This window comes from Salmo trutta, chromosome 17 (genome assembly GCF_901001165.1).
Source record: "Salmo trutta chromosome 17, fSalTru1.1, whole genome shotgun sequence".
NCBI classification, from domain to species: domain Eukaryota; kingdom Metazoa; phylum Chordata; class Actinopteri; order Salmoniformes; family Salmonidae; genus Salmo; species Salmo trutta.
The window spans coordinates 2,643,250-2,658,399 of record NC_042973.1 but is presented as its reverse complement, the minus strand read 5'-3'; the positions used below and the strand labels follow the sequence as shown (position 1 = coordinate 2,658,399).

At 43.7% G+C, this 15,150-nt stretch overlaps 1 protein-coding gene across 1 annotated transcript in view; it reads left to right on the top strand.

Moving 5' to 3' along the window:
- Window positions 1-15,150, top strand: part of lpp (LIM domain containing preferred translocation partner in lipoma) — a gene marked incomplete in the record, with an annotated part of 384,586 nt that overhangs the window by 225,942 nt on the left and 143,494 nt on the right. The window contains 3 exon segments of the mRNA XM_029695387.1: window positions 1,222-1,479; window positions 1,963-2,119; window positions 4,706-4,935. Of these exon segments, the coding sequence (XP_029551247.1) occupies window positions 1,222-1,479; window positions 1,963-2,119; window positions 4,706-4,935 (645 nt within the window).

Sequence of the window (15,150 nt, the reverse complement as noted above, 5' to 3'; positions counted from 1 at the left end):
GAGGTTGATATGGAGGAAGCAGGCTGGGTAGTTAGCATGTAGGTTGATATGGAGGAAGCAGGCTGGGTAGTTAGCCTGGAGGTTGATATGGAGGAAGCAGGCTGGGTAGTTAGCATGTAGGTTGATATGGAGGAAGCAGGCTGGGTAGTTAGTCTGGAGGTTGATATGGAGGAAGCAGGCTGGGTAGTTAGCCTGGAGGTTGATATGGAGGAAGCAGGCTGGGTAGTTAGCCTGGAGGTTGATATGGAGGAAGCAGGCTGGGTAGTTAGTCTGGAGGTTGATATGGAGGAAGCAGGCTCGGTAGTTAGCCTGGAGATTGATATGGAGGAAGCAGGCTGGGTAGTTAGTCTGGAGGTTGATATGGAGGAAGCAGGCTGGGTAGTTAGCATGTAGATTGATATGGAGGAAGCAGGCTGGGTAGTTAGCCTGGAGGTTGATATGGAGGAAGCAGGCTGGGTAGTTAGCCTGGAGGTTGATATGGAGGAAGCAGGCTGGGTAGTTAGCCTGGAGGTTGATATGGAGGAAGCAGGCTGGGTAGTTAGCCTGCAGATTGATATGGAGGAAGCAGGCTGGGTAGTTAGCCTGCAGGTTGATATGGAGGAAGCAGGCTGGGTAGTTAGCCTGCAGATTGATTTGGAGGAAGCAGGCTGGGTAGTTAGCCTGCAGATTGATATGGAGGAAGCAGGCTGGGTAGTTAGCCTGCAGATTGATATGGAGGAGGCAGGCTGGGTAGTTAGCCTGCAGATTGATATGGAGGAAGCAGGCTGGGTAGTTAGCCTGCATATTGATATGGAGGAAGCAGGCTGGGTAGTTGCTTTACGGTGAGCCATAGCATCAGGAAATTCCTCAGGAGTCCAGATGCTGCTAGCATCAGCCCAGGCATTTAACACGGCTTCATCGCAGTACTGGAAAAAATACTGAAATATATGGAACTGTTTTCAGGTGTAAATCAGAATTGAATAATGATATATTTTATTTTTGACTTGAGTCTGGCTTTAAGCTCAAAAGGTGATTAGATAAGATAAGAAGAACTACATTTTTCTTCTTCGTGGGAACTTCATTTGTGATGAAAGAGATATGCATAGACAGTGATGTTATAATAGATATTGTATTTTGTAACTGGCTATATTTAGTGTTGGATGAACAAGAGTTACAGCAGCAGTGTTCTGCAGAGGATTAAAGGAAAAGGGTATTTGATTTAAAACTCATTCTATTTTACAGAACTCTGGAACTCTGAACAATCCCAACGCTCCGGTGACCGGGTACAAGCGTATGGTCATCCCCACTCAGCCTCCTCTGACAGCCACCAAGAAGTCCTCTCCCAAGGCCGGGGCCCCAGGCGGAACACTGCCCCGGCCCCAAGCGGAGAACTCCTCAGCCTCCATGCTGGCCAGGCCCCAGTTCCAGATGGCCCCCCAGCCAGTCCCAGCCTCTTACGCCACAGCCTCCACCCCCAGCCAGCCCACCTTCAACGTACAGGTGTCAATCAATCATTTAATTGATCAATTTATCTATCTGTCTTTATTGTCCCAATTTATTGTCTCTGCTATAAGATCAGTAGCTAACAGATCACTTACAGTCATTGCGATCAAATCCTTGATCCTATCCTACTGCCATTTTTTCCTTGAGCACTGTACTGCAGCTGAGTCTCTCACAGGGCCCTTTAAGCTCAGCTGAGTCTCTCACAGGGCCCTTTAGGCTCAGCTGAGTCTCTCACAGGGCCTTTTAAGCTCAGCTGAGTCTCTCACAGGGCCCTATAAGCTCAGCTGAGTGTTTCACAGGGCCCTTTAAGCTCAGCTGAGTCTCTCACAGAGCCCTATAAGCTCAGCTGAGTCTCTCACAGAGCCCTATAAGCTCAGCTGAGTCTCTCACAGGGCCCTTTAAAGCTCAGCTGAGTGTTTCACAGAGGTTGGGAAAAAGGAAAAATGGCAAAACTCTGAGTAATCTTCTTCTTTTCCCCAGGTGAGGTCTGCTCAACCTGGGCCCCAGCACCAGTCCCCTGGGCCCCCCCAGCAGTTTGCCCAGCAGCCCAACAGGAGCCCGGTCCAGTACATGGCTGCCCAGCCCAGGGGCCCTGACTTCGCCTATGGGCCTCCCCAGCCAGGCTTCGCTCCTCAAGGTGACTACCCTACCAGACATCAGGGTTTAATTACAACTTCAAATTCAATTATTGAATTCACTGAATTCATGAAGTGGAGAATTTAGATTGAATCCAATTCTTATTTTAACAATCTTAAAGTTATGGAATTGGAATTAGATTTAATCTAGTTCTATATGTCCAGTACAATACAAATCATTAAAATCCAGACAGAAAATATTTACACAAGAAGCAACCTAATATCACACAGTCAAACTCTCATTCTCTGAACAGTAGCATCACCCAGGGGTTTTCAAACTGGGGGCCGTGGTCCTGCAGGGGGTCCGCAGATGTTTTATATTTAGTTATTATAGAAAACTACTTGGGGGGGAATATCGCGAGCTGCAACAGAATATAATTTTGTGCATACCGTTTTTATGTCTCTGTATCCAGTATTTTTTTTACCTTTATTTAACTTGGCAAGTCAGTTAAGAACAAATTCTTATTTTCAATGACGGCCTACCGGGGAACAGTGGGTTAACTGCCTTGTTCAGGGGGCAGAACGACAGATTTTTACCTTGTCAGCTCAGGGATTTGATCTTGCAACCTTTGGGTTAATAGTCCAACGCTCTAACCACTAGGCTATGCTGCCGCCCCAATAAAAATTTGAGATAGTTTCTCCGGGCCAATGCTAACTAGCATTAGCTCAATTACCGGAAGTATACAGGAACAGTTAGCATGCTAGCTGTTCCTGTTCATCCAACTCTGGGCAAGTAGATAAATGGCTTCATTTCCAAAATCTCGATCTATCCCTTTAATATGGTAGAAATTACAGCCATTTGAGCTAATTACAGGGTTTTTTCTATATAGAAAATTCTTTGGCGGGCCGGCTAAGTGATGATTTTCGTGATGGGAAAAACTGTTTCAGTGTCGACGTAAATGACCAAAACCAGATAGATAATGTCATCTTTGAGAACTAAAAATCAAATAAAATCTAGACTGTCAGTGGAGAATCTAAAATAAATTTTTAAAAATGGCCCATTGATTTTGTTACACATTTTGAGCAGAGGAGCCCAGCATTAGCCATGGCAAAATGCATAGAATTACAGGAAATTAGCTTTAAAACTACAAAATTGTCTCTCAGCTCCTTGCCAAAATTGTGTAGAATTACTGGAAATGATCTTCGAAACGACAAGGTTTTCTATCAGCTCAATGTAAAAAATGTTTTATTTACAACCTGTAATTGAGGATAATATTGAATTGGGAATTGAATTCTTGGAATTTACCGAACATTGAAATTGAGAAGGAATTTAATTCATTCATTTCAAAGGGCTTCATTGCCATGGGAAACATATGTTTACATTGCCAAAGCAAGTGAAATAGATAATTAACAAAAGTGAAATAAACCATAATGTTATATTATAATGTGTAATTATATAACTATATTATGGCTATTACATTTTAGTCATTTAGCAAACGCTCAACTTACAGTAGTGAGTGGATACATTTCTGTACTTTTTCCATTCTGGTCCCCCGTGGGAATTGAACCCACAACCGTGGCATTGCAAGCACCATGCTCTACCAACTGAGCCACACAGGAACATCAGAAAACCTTTCTAAAAAAAATTAACAATAAACATTTCACTCACAAATGTAAAAAATAAATTAGGGAGACATTTCAAATGTTATATTTATGGCTATGTACGGGGCTGTAACAATGTGAAAATAGTTAAAGTACAAAAGGGAAAATAAATCAACATAAATATGAGTTGTATTTACAATGGTGTTTGTTCTTCACTGGTTGACCTTTTCTTGTGGCAACAGGTCACACATCTTGCTGCTGTGATGTCACACTGTGGTATTTCACCCAGTAGATATGGGAGTTTATCAAAATTGGATTTGTTTTCTAATTCTATGTGGATCTGTGTAATCTGAGGGAAATATGTGTCTCTAATATGGTCATACATTTGGCAGGAGGTTAGGAAGTGCAGTTCAGTTTCCATCTCATTTTGTGGGCAGTGTTGCACATAGCCTGTCTCCTGTCGTCTGCCTACGACGGCCTTTCTCAATAGCAAGGCTATGCTCACTGAGTCTGTACATAGTCAAAGCTTTCCTTAAATCTTGCTGCTGTGATGGGCACACTGTGGTATTTCAGAATTTAAAGACTGACCTGGAATTTGTATTTAATCAAATGGAATTGACAGGGAGAGGGAATTGTATTTGAATTGAAATTTGTGGAATTAACCCCAACATTAACACACTCCGGGTTAAAAACATGTCCCTTGGCATGTGAAATGAGTTGATAACCCGTTGAAATGCAGTTAGGAACTATTAAAACAAAACAAAAAAAGCAAAAACCGCGTAGCAAAGACACTGTGAAAGCAAAGACACTGTGAAAGCAAGACACTGTGAAAGCAAGACACTGTGAAAGCAAAGACACGGTAGAATGCGTTTTTATTGTGTTACGATTGAGTTTGTGTTACAATGACAGATATCGTGTAATTATTGTATTTTTCAATAGGTTTCTATCATGTACAAGTCATTCTTGTAAAAAATAATATGTTCTCAATGACTTACCTGGTAAAAAAATAAGAAAAGGCACAATAAGTAAATGTACATTTGTGGTAGGGTACCCAGAGCAGGCCTACCCGGGAGCAGGAGGGTACGGGGGAGAACCAGGAGGGTACGGGGGAGAACCAGGAGGGTACGGGGGAGAACCAGGAAACGCCTGGAAACCCCAGCCTAGCTATACTGCTGCCCCTACCCAGCAGGGCTACCCACAACCTGTCCCTAAGAAGACCTACATCACAGACCCTCCTGCCAGCCTGGGTCCTCCTGCACACCTCGCCCCGCAGAAGGTAAGACCTGACCCTACACATCTACACAGTGACCCTACACAACTCACAACTACATGCTGACCCTACACAACTACACACTGACCCTACACAACTACACACTGACCCTACACAACTACACAACTACACGCTGACCCTACACAACTACACAACTACACACTGACCCTACACAACTACACACTGACCCTACACAACTACACACTGACCCTACACAACTACACAGTGACCCTACACAACTACACAACTACACGCTGACCCTACACAACTACACAACTACACACTGACACTACACAACTACACACTGACCCTACACAACTACACGCTGACCCTACACAACTACACACTGATCCTACACAACTACACACTGACACTACACAACTACACAACTACACGCTGACCCTACACAACAAACAACTACACGCTGACCCTACACAACTACACAACTACACACTGACCCTACACAACTACACACTGACCCTACACAACTACACACTGACCCTACACAACTATACGCTGACCCTACACAACTACACAGTGACCCTACACAACTACACAACTACACGCTGACCCTACACAACTACACAACTACACACTGACCCTACACAACTACACAACTACACACTGACCCTACACAACTACACGCTGACCCTACACAACTACACACTGACCCTACACAACTACACACTGACCCTACACAACTACACAACTACACGCTGACCCTACACAACTACACAACTACACACTGACCCTACACATCTACACAACTACACGCTGACCCTACACAACTACACGCTGACCCTACACAACTACACACTGACCCTACACAACTACACACTGACCCTACACAACTACACACTGACCATACACAACTACACACTGACCCTACACAACTACACAACTAGACACTGACCCTACACAACTACACAACTACACACTGACCCTACACAACTACACGACTACACGCTGACCCTACACAACTACACACTGACCCTACACAACTACACACTGACCCTACACAACTACACACTGACCCTACACAACTACACACTGACCCAACACAACTACACACTGACCCTACACAACTACACAACTACACACTGACCCAACACAACTACACAACTACACACAGACCCTACACAACTACACACTGGCCCTACACAACTACACACTGACCCTACACAACTACACACTGACCCAACACAACTACACACTGACCCTACACAACTACACACTGACCCTACACAACTACACACTGACCCTACACAACTACATACTGACCCTACACATCTACACAACTACACACTGACCCTACACATCTACACAACTACACAGAAGAATGTCACCAGGGCTTGTAGAATGTTACCTGGGCTTGTAGAATGTCACCGGGGCTTGTAGAATGTCACAGGGGCTTGTAGAATGTCACCAGGGCTTGTAGAATGTTACCAGGGCTTGTAGAATGTTACCAGGGCTTGTAGAATGTTACCAGGGCTTGTAGAATGTTACCGGGGCTTGTAGAATGTCACCGGGGCTTGTAGAATGTCACCGGGGCTTGTAGAATGTCACCAGGGCTTGTATAAATGGTGGAATACTAGCTTGGCTGGCTAGTGTCCAAAATCCAAAGTTCCACAATGTTCTGCTCTACCAACACAACATTACTCATAAATGAAGGAATTATATATATATATATATATATATATATATATATAAATATATATATATATATATATATATATATATATATATATATATATATATACTGTATCTACTTTCACTACTGGGGTCTCTAAACAATTCATCAACTGATGAACAGGAGTTATACTGGTTTAACTGGTTAACAGGAGTTATACTGGTTTAACTGGTTAACAGGAGTTATACTGGTTTAACTGGTTAACAGGAGTTATACTGGTTAACAGGAGTTATACTGGTTAACAGGAGTTATACTGGTTTAACTGGTTAACAGGAGTTATACTGGTTAACAGGAGTTATACTGGTTTAACTGGTTAACAGGAGTTATACTGGTTAACAGGAGTTATACTGGTTTAACTGGTTAACAGGAGTTATACTGGTTTAACTGGTTAAAATGAGTTATACTGGTTCAACTGGTTAACAGGAGTTATACTGGTTAACAGGAGTTATACTGGTTTAACTGGTTAACAGGAGTTATACTGGTTAACAGGAGTTATACTGGTTAACAGGAGTTATACTGGTTTAACTGGTTAACAGGAGTTATACTGGTTTAACTGGTTAACAGGAGTTATACTGGTTCAACTGGTTAACAGGAGTTATACTGGTTAACAGGAGTTATACTGGTTTAACTGGTTAACAGGAGTTATACTGGTTAACAGGAGTTATACTGGTACCTGTATACTGGGTTAACAGGAGTTATACTGGTTTAACTGGTTAACAGGAGTTATACTGGTTTAACTGGTTAACAGGAGTTATACTGGTTTAACTGGTAAACAGGAGTTATACTGGTTTAACTGGTTAACAGGAGTTATACTGGTTTAACTGGTTAACAGGAGTTATACTGGTTAACAGGAGTTATACTGGTTTAACTGGTTAACAGGAGTTATACTGGTTAACAGGAGTTATACTGGTTAACAGGAGTTATACTGGTTTAACTGGTTAACAGGAGTTATACTGGTTAACAGGAGTTATACTGGTTTAACTGGTTAACAGGAGTTATACTGGTTTAACTGGTTAAAATGAGTTATACTGGTTCAACTGGTTAACAGGAGTTATACTGGTTAACAGGAGTTATACTGGTTTAACTGGTTAACAGGAGTTATACTGGTTAACAGGAGTTATACTGGTTAACAGGAGTTATACTGGTTTAACTGGTTAACAGGAGTTATACTGGTTTAACTGGTTAACAGGAGTTATACTGGTTTAACTGGTTAACAGGAGTTATACTGGTTTAACTGGTTAACAGGAGTTATACTGGTTTAACTGGTTAACAGGAGTTATTCTGGTTTAACTGGTAAACAGGAGTTATACTGGTTTAACTGGTTAACAGGAGTTATACTGGTTAACAGGAGTTATACTGGTTTAACTGGTTAACAGGAGTTATACTGGTTTAACTGGTTAACAGGAGTTATACTGGTTTAACTGGTAAACAGGAGTTATACTGGTTAACAGGAGTTATACTGGTTTAACTGGTTAACAGGAGTTATACTGGTTTAACTGGTTAACAGGAGTTATACTGGTTAACAGGAGTTATACTGGTTTAACTGGTTATCAGGAGTTATACTGGTTTAACTGGTTAACAGGAGTTATACTGGTTTAACTGGTTAACAGGAGTTATACTGGTTTAACTGGTAAACAGGAGTTATACTGGTTAACAGGAGTTATACAGGTTTAACTGGTTAACAGGAGTTATACTGGTTTAACTGGTTATCAGGAGTTGTTGTCACCTCTCAGTTGTAATTGTTTAATTACCAACAACATGTAAATATTTGTAGTGGTACATGTTAATGTGCCATCTTTACCAAACTGACTGGCTGGGGCTTCCCTCCTTGGTCTGTATGGTGGAAGAATGGGGCTTCCCTCTTTGGTCTGTATGGTGGAAGAATGGGGCTTACCTCCTTGGTCTGTATGGTGGAAGAATGGGGCTTCCCTCCTTGGTCTGTATGGTGGAAGAATGGGGCTTCCCTCCTTGGTCTGTATGGTGGAAGAATGGGGCTTCCCTCCTTGGTCTGTATGGTGGAAGAATGGGGCTTCCCTCCTTGGTCTGTATGGTGGAAGAATGGGGCTTCCCTCCTTGGTCTGTATGGTGGAAGAATGGGGCTTCCCTCTTTGGTCTGTATGGTGGAAGAATGGGGCTTCCCTCCTTGGTCTGTATGGTGGAAGAATGGGGCTTCCCTCCTTGGTCTGTATGGTGGAAGAATGGGGCTTCCCTCCTTGGTCTGTATGGTGGAAGAATGGGGCTTCCCTCTTTGGTCTGTTTGGTGAAATACTAGGGTTTCCCTCCCTGGTCTGCATGGTGATGATTATGGTGAAATACTAGGGTTTCCCTCCTTGGTCTGCATGGTGATGATTATGGTGAAATACTGCGGTTTCCCTCCTTGGTCTGTATGGTGAAATACTGGGGTTTCCCTCCTTGGTCTGCATGGTGAAATACTGGGGTTTCCCTCTTTGGTCTGCATGGTGAAATATTGGGGTTTCCCTCCTTGGTCTGCATGGTGAAATACTGGGGTTTCCCTCCTTGGTCTGCATGGTGAAATACTGGAGCTTCCCTCCTTGGTCTCTATGGTGGAAGAATGGGGCTTCCCTCCTTGGTCTGTATGGTGGAAGAATGGGGCTTCCCTCCTTGGTCTGTATGGTGGAAGAATGGGGCTTCCCTCCTTGGTCTGTATGGTGGAAGAATGGGGCTTCCCTCCTTGGTCTGTATGGTGGAAGAATGGGGCTTCCCTCCTTGGTCTGCATGGTGAAATACTGGGGTTTCCCTCCTTGGTCTGCATGGTGATGATTATGGTGAAATAATGGTGAAATACATTGAAACTGTGGGGGGACCCTTCCAAAAAGAAACATTTAGACCATTACAAGAGGGCCGACACTGGGTTTCTCTTCCGATGTAAATTTATGATCAATTTCTCTCAATCTCAGTATTGACTGTTCAATTCAAAATAGGGCTGTCAAACATTTAAAAAATCTAATCGAGTTAATTACAGGATTTGCTGTGATTATTCAAGATTAATTGTAAACTCAGAATTTGCTCAAATTGAGCCCTAATTTTGTAATTCGATTTTAATTAGATGTAATTAGATGTTTTATGTAAAAAGCATTAGAAGAATATTGACATCTTGATTTTGTCCAAAGTAATGGTTAGCGAAACCTGGTCATTTTATAAAGCACACTTTCTTTAAAGTGTCATTTTGTCAATGTCAACTTGTTTTGACATCGTATTGTTGTTTTAAACTGTTTGTTGGATTTTTTTTTGGTATTTTGAAAGATATCAGACAATGCGATTAATCACCTTTTTTATGAGTGCACTAACTGATTTAACTCTGACAGCCCTAATTCAAAATCATCTCTTTGTAGAAAAGCAAACACAATCACACATTTTGAAATACATGAAAATTGTGTTTAGGCTGTGTATTAAATGTAAGAAAAACCAATGGACAGGTAACAATAAGATTTACATTTACATCATTTAGCAGACACTCTTATCCAGAGCGACTTACAAATTGGTGCATTCACCTTATGATATCCAGTGGAACAACCACTTTACAATAGCACATCTATATCTTTTTTTGGGGGGGGGTTAGAAGGATTACTATATCCTATCCCAGGTATTCCTTAAAGAGGTGGGGTTTCAGGTGTCTACGGAAGGTGGTGATTGACTCCGCTGTCCTGGCGTCGTGAGGGAGCTTGTTCCACCATTGGGGTGCCAGAGCAGCGAACAGTTTTGACCTGCCTGAGCGGGAAGTGTGCTTCCGCAGAGGTAGGGAGGCGAGCAGGCCAGAGGTGGATGAACGCAGTGCCCTTGTTTGGGTGTAGGGCCTGATCAGAGCCTGAAGGTACGGAGGTGCCGTTCCCCTCAAAGCTCCGTAGGCAAGCACCATGGTCTTGTAGCAGATGCGAGCTTCAACTGGAAGCCAGTGGAGTGTGCGGAGGAGCGGGGTGACGTGAGAGAACTTGGGAAGGTTGAACAACAGACGGGCTGCGGCGTTCTGGATGAGTTGTAGGGGTTTAATGGCACAGGCAGGGAGCCCCGCCAACAGGGAGTTGCAGTAATCCAGACGGGAGATGACAAGTGCCTGGATTAGGACCTGCGCCGCTTCCTGTGTGAGGCAGGGTCGTACTCTGCGAATGTTGTAGAGCATGAACCTACAGGATCGGGTCACCGCCTTGATGTTAGCGGAGAACGACAGGGTGTTGTCCAGGGTCACGCCGAGGCTCTTAGCACTCTGGGAGGAGGACACAATGGAGTTGTCCACCGTGATGGCGAGATCATGGAAAGGGCAGTTCTTCCCCGGGAGGAAGAGCAGCTCCGTCTTGCCGAGGTTCAGCTTGAGGTGGTGATCCGTCATCCACACTGATATGTCTGCCAGACATGCAGAGATGCGATTCACCACCTGGTTATAAGAAGGGGGAAAGGAGAAGATTAATTGTGTGTCGTCTGCGTAGCAATGATAGGAGAGACCATGTGAGGATATGACAGAGCCAAGTGACTTGGTGTATAGCGACAATAGGAGAGGGCCTAGAACTGAGCCCTGGGGGACAGCAGTGGTGAGAGCACGTGGTGCGGAGATGGATTCTCGCCACGCCACCTGGTAGGAGCGACCTGTCAGGTAGGACGCAATCCAAGAGTGAGCCGCGCCGGAGATACCCAACTTGGAGAGGGTGGAGAGGAGGATCTGATGGTTCACAGTATCAAAGGCAGCAGATAGGTCTAGAAGGATGAGAGCAGAGGAGAGAGAGTTAGCTTTAGCAGTGCGGAAAGCCTCCGTGACACAGAGAAGAGCAGTCTCAGTTGAATGACCAGCCTTGAAACCTGACTGATTTGGATCAAGAAGGTCATTCTGAGAGAGATAGCAGGAGAGCTGGCCAAGGACGGCACGTTCAAGAGTTTTGGAGAGAAAAGAAAGAAGGGATACTGGTCTGTAGTTGTTGATATCGGAGGGATCGAGTGTAGGTTTTTTCAGAAGGGGTGCAACTCTCGCTGTCTTGAAGACGGAAGGGACGTAGCCAGCGGTCAAGGATGAGTTGATGAGCGAGGTGAGATAAGGGAGAAGGTCTCCGGAAATGGTCTGGAGAAGAGAGGAGGGGATAGGGTCAAGCGGGCAGGTTGTTGGGCGGCCGGCCGTCACAAGACGCAAGATTTCATCTGGAGAGAGAGGGGAGAAAGAGGTCAAAGCACAGGGTAGGGCAGTGTGAGCAGGACCAGCGGTGTCGTTTGACTTAACAAACGAGGATCGGATGTCGTCGACCTTCTTTTCAAAATGGTTGATGAAGTCATCCGCAGAGAGGGAGGAGGGGGGAGGGGGAGGAGGATTCAGGAGGGAGGAGAAGGTGGCAAAGAGCTTCCTAGGGTTAGAGGCAGATGCTTGGAAGTTAGAGTGGTAGAAAGTGGCTTTAGCAGCAGAAACAGAGGAGGAAAATGTAGAGAGGAGGGAGTGAAAAGATGCCAGGTCCACAGGGAGGCTAGTTTTCCTCCATTTCCGCTCGGCTGCCCGGAGCCCTGTTCTGTGAGCTCGCAATGAGTCGTCAAGCCACGGAGCAGGAGGGGAGGACTGAGCCGACCGGGAGGATAGGGGACATAGAGAGTCAAAGGATGCAGAAAGGGAGGAGAGGAGGGTTGAGGAGGCAGAATCAGGAGATTGGTTGGAGAAGGATTGAGCAGAGGGAAGAGATGATAGGATGGAAGAGGAGAGAGTAGCAGGAGAGAGAGAGCGAAGGTTGCGACGGCGCAATACCATCTGAGTAGGGGCAGAGTGAGTAGTGTTGGAGGAGAGCGAGAGGGAAAAGGAAACAAGGTAGTGGTCGGAGACTTGGAGGGGAGTTGCAGTGAGATTAGTAGAATAACAGCATCTAGTGAAGATGAGGTCAAGCGTATTGCCTGCCTTGTGAGTAGGGTGGACGGTGAGAGGGTGAGGTCAAAAGAGGAGAGGAGTGGAAAGAAGGAGGCAGAGAGAAATGAGTCAAAGGTAGACGTAGGGAGGTTAAAGTCACCCAGAACTGTGAGGGGTGAGCCATCCTCAGGAAAGGAACTTAACAATAACAGAAAGCTAACAATAGCTAGATAAGATGAAATGGAAGGCTAACCACTAAGCTAGCTTGTGGTTAGCGAGTACAGTAGCATGCAACCATTAGATTTTTTAAAAAAGTAATAAAAAGTAACCTTCTAAAATACAAATAATTAGCGTTGTTCATATGTCCACATCATCCAAAATGCCATATTGTTCTCATTGGCTGGCTACTTAGCTTGGCTACAGTAAATGGGAAAATCTCACTGGTTTTTCACTCGGTCAAGACAATTAAAGGAAACATCAAAATGACCAGAAAACTCAACAAAGTTTAGTTAACATGTTGTCTCTAGATTTAAAAAAAAAACGCAACCATTTTGTACAAACCAGAAAACAGGATAAAAAAAAACAAGGAGACACGGAGAGCTTCTCTGTTATTTTCACAGAAAAACGTACAACGAAGAAGAAGAAAGTTGCGCGCCTGCCGCAACAACACTCTGAATGCGTCCCCCCCTAGTGGTAGAACTAAGTATACATGTATATCAATGCAACACCGTGGAGGACTACAATAATAATGGATGGCTCAGAAATAACAAATATATACTGCCATTCTAAAGTTTGGTGTCACTTAGAAATGTCCTTGTTTTTGAAAGAAAAACACATTTTCGATCCATTAAAATAACATAAACTTCATCAGAAATACAGTGTAGACATTGTTAATGCTGTAAATGACTATTGTAGCTGGAAACGGCAGATTTTTTTAATGGAATATCTACATCGGTGTACAGAGGCCCATTATCAGCAACCATCACTCCTGTGTTCCAATGGCACGTTGTGTTAGCTAATCCAAGTTTATCATTTTAAAAGGCTAATTGATCATTAGAAAACCTTTTTGCAATTATGTTAGCACAGCTGAAAACTGTTGTCCTGATTAAAGAAGCAATAAAACTGGCCTTCTTTAGACTAGTTGAGTATTTGGAGCATCAGCATTTGTGGGTTTGATTACAGGCTCAAAATGGACAGAAACAAATAACTTTCTTCTGAAACTCGTCAGTCAATTCTTGTTCTGAGAAATGAAGCTATATATTAATGCGAGAAATTGCCAAGAAACTGAAGATCTCGTACAACGATGTGTACTACTTCCCTCATAGAACAGCGCAAACTGGCTTTAACCAGAATAGAAAAAGGAGTGGGAGGCCCCGGTGCACAACTGAGCAAGAGGACAAATACATAAGAGTGTCTAGTTTGAGAAACAGACGCCTTACAAGTCCTCAACTGGCAGTTTCATGAAATAGTACCCGCAAAACACCAGTCTCAAAGTCAACAGTGAAGAGGCGACTCCGGGATGCTGGGCTTCTAGGCAGAGTTCCTCTGTCCAGTGTCTGTGTTCTTTTGCCCATCTTAATCTTTTATTTTTATTGGTCAGTCTGAGATATGGCTTTTTCTTTGCAACTCTGCCTAGAAGGCCAGCATCTCGGAGTCGCCTCTTCACTGTTGACGTTGAGACTGGTGTTTTGCGGGTACTATTTAATGAAACTGCCAGTTGCGGACTTGTAAGGCGTCTGTTTCTCAAACTAGACACTCTAATGTACTTGTGACCCCAAACGTTTTGAACGGTAGTGTATGGTTTCATGTATTCAATGTGAACATGTGAAAAACAGCCATTTCACGTCTTACAAATATGATTTACACGTGTGAAACGGCAATTCCACAAGTGTTTTGGAGGGAGTTGTGTGTGTGTGAGATGGCCATGCAACAGGAGCATCCTTCACTGAATAAACAGTTGTTTTAACCTTTATGAATTATAAACAGCTCTGTTCTGTTGGGGTTTACACCATCGGATTTGATCTGGCTCAGTACAGTCAGCCTATCTCCCTTGATTGTCCAGATGTTTATCTTCTCTGTCTCAACTCTTTGGCATTTTATTTGACGTAAGATGATGATACCTATCTGATTATGTGTACGGTGCACATTTTTTTAAAAGAGGTGGAACTAAAGATCTAAACTAAACAGAAATATGAACACAACATGTAAAGTGTTGATCTTATGTTTCATGAGCTGAAATAAAAGATACCAGAAATGTTCCATACGCACAAAAAAAACTTATTTCTCAAAAATGTTGTGCACAAATTTGTTTACATCCCCTCCGTTAGTGAGCATTTCTCCTCTGCCAAGATAATCCATCCACCTGACAGGTGTAACATATCAAGAAGCTGATTAAACAGCATGATCATTACACAGGTGCACCTTGTGCTGGGGACAATTAAAGGCCACTCTATAATGTGCAGCTTTGTCCCACAGCACAATGCGACAGATGTCTCAAGTTTTAAGGGAGTGTGCAATTAGCATGCTGACTGCAAGAATGTCCACCAGAGCTGTTGCCAGCTAATTGTTAGTTCATTTCTCCACCATAAGCCGAGGTGGCTTAGAGAATTTGCCAGTACTTCCAACCGGCCTCACAACCGCAGACCACGTGAAACTACGCCAGCCCAGGCTTCTTCACATGATGAAAATGTGGGTTTGCATAACC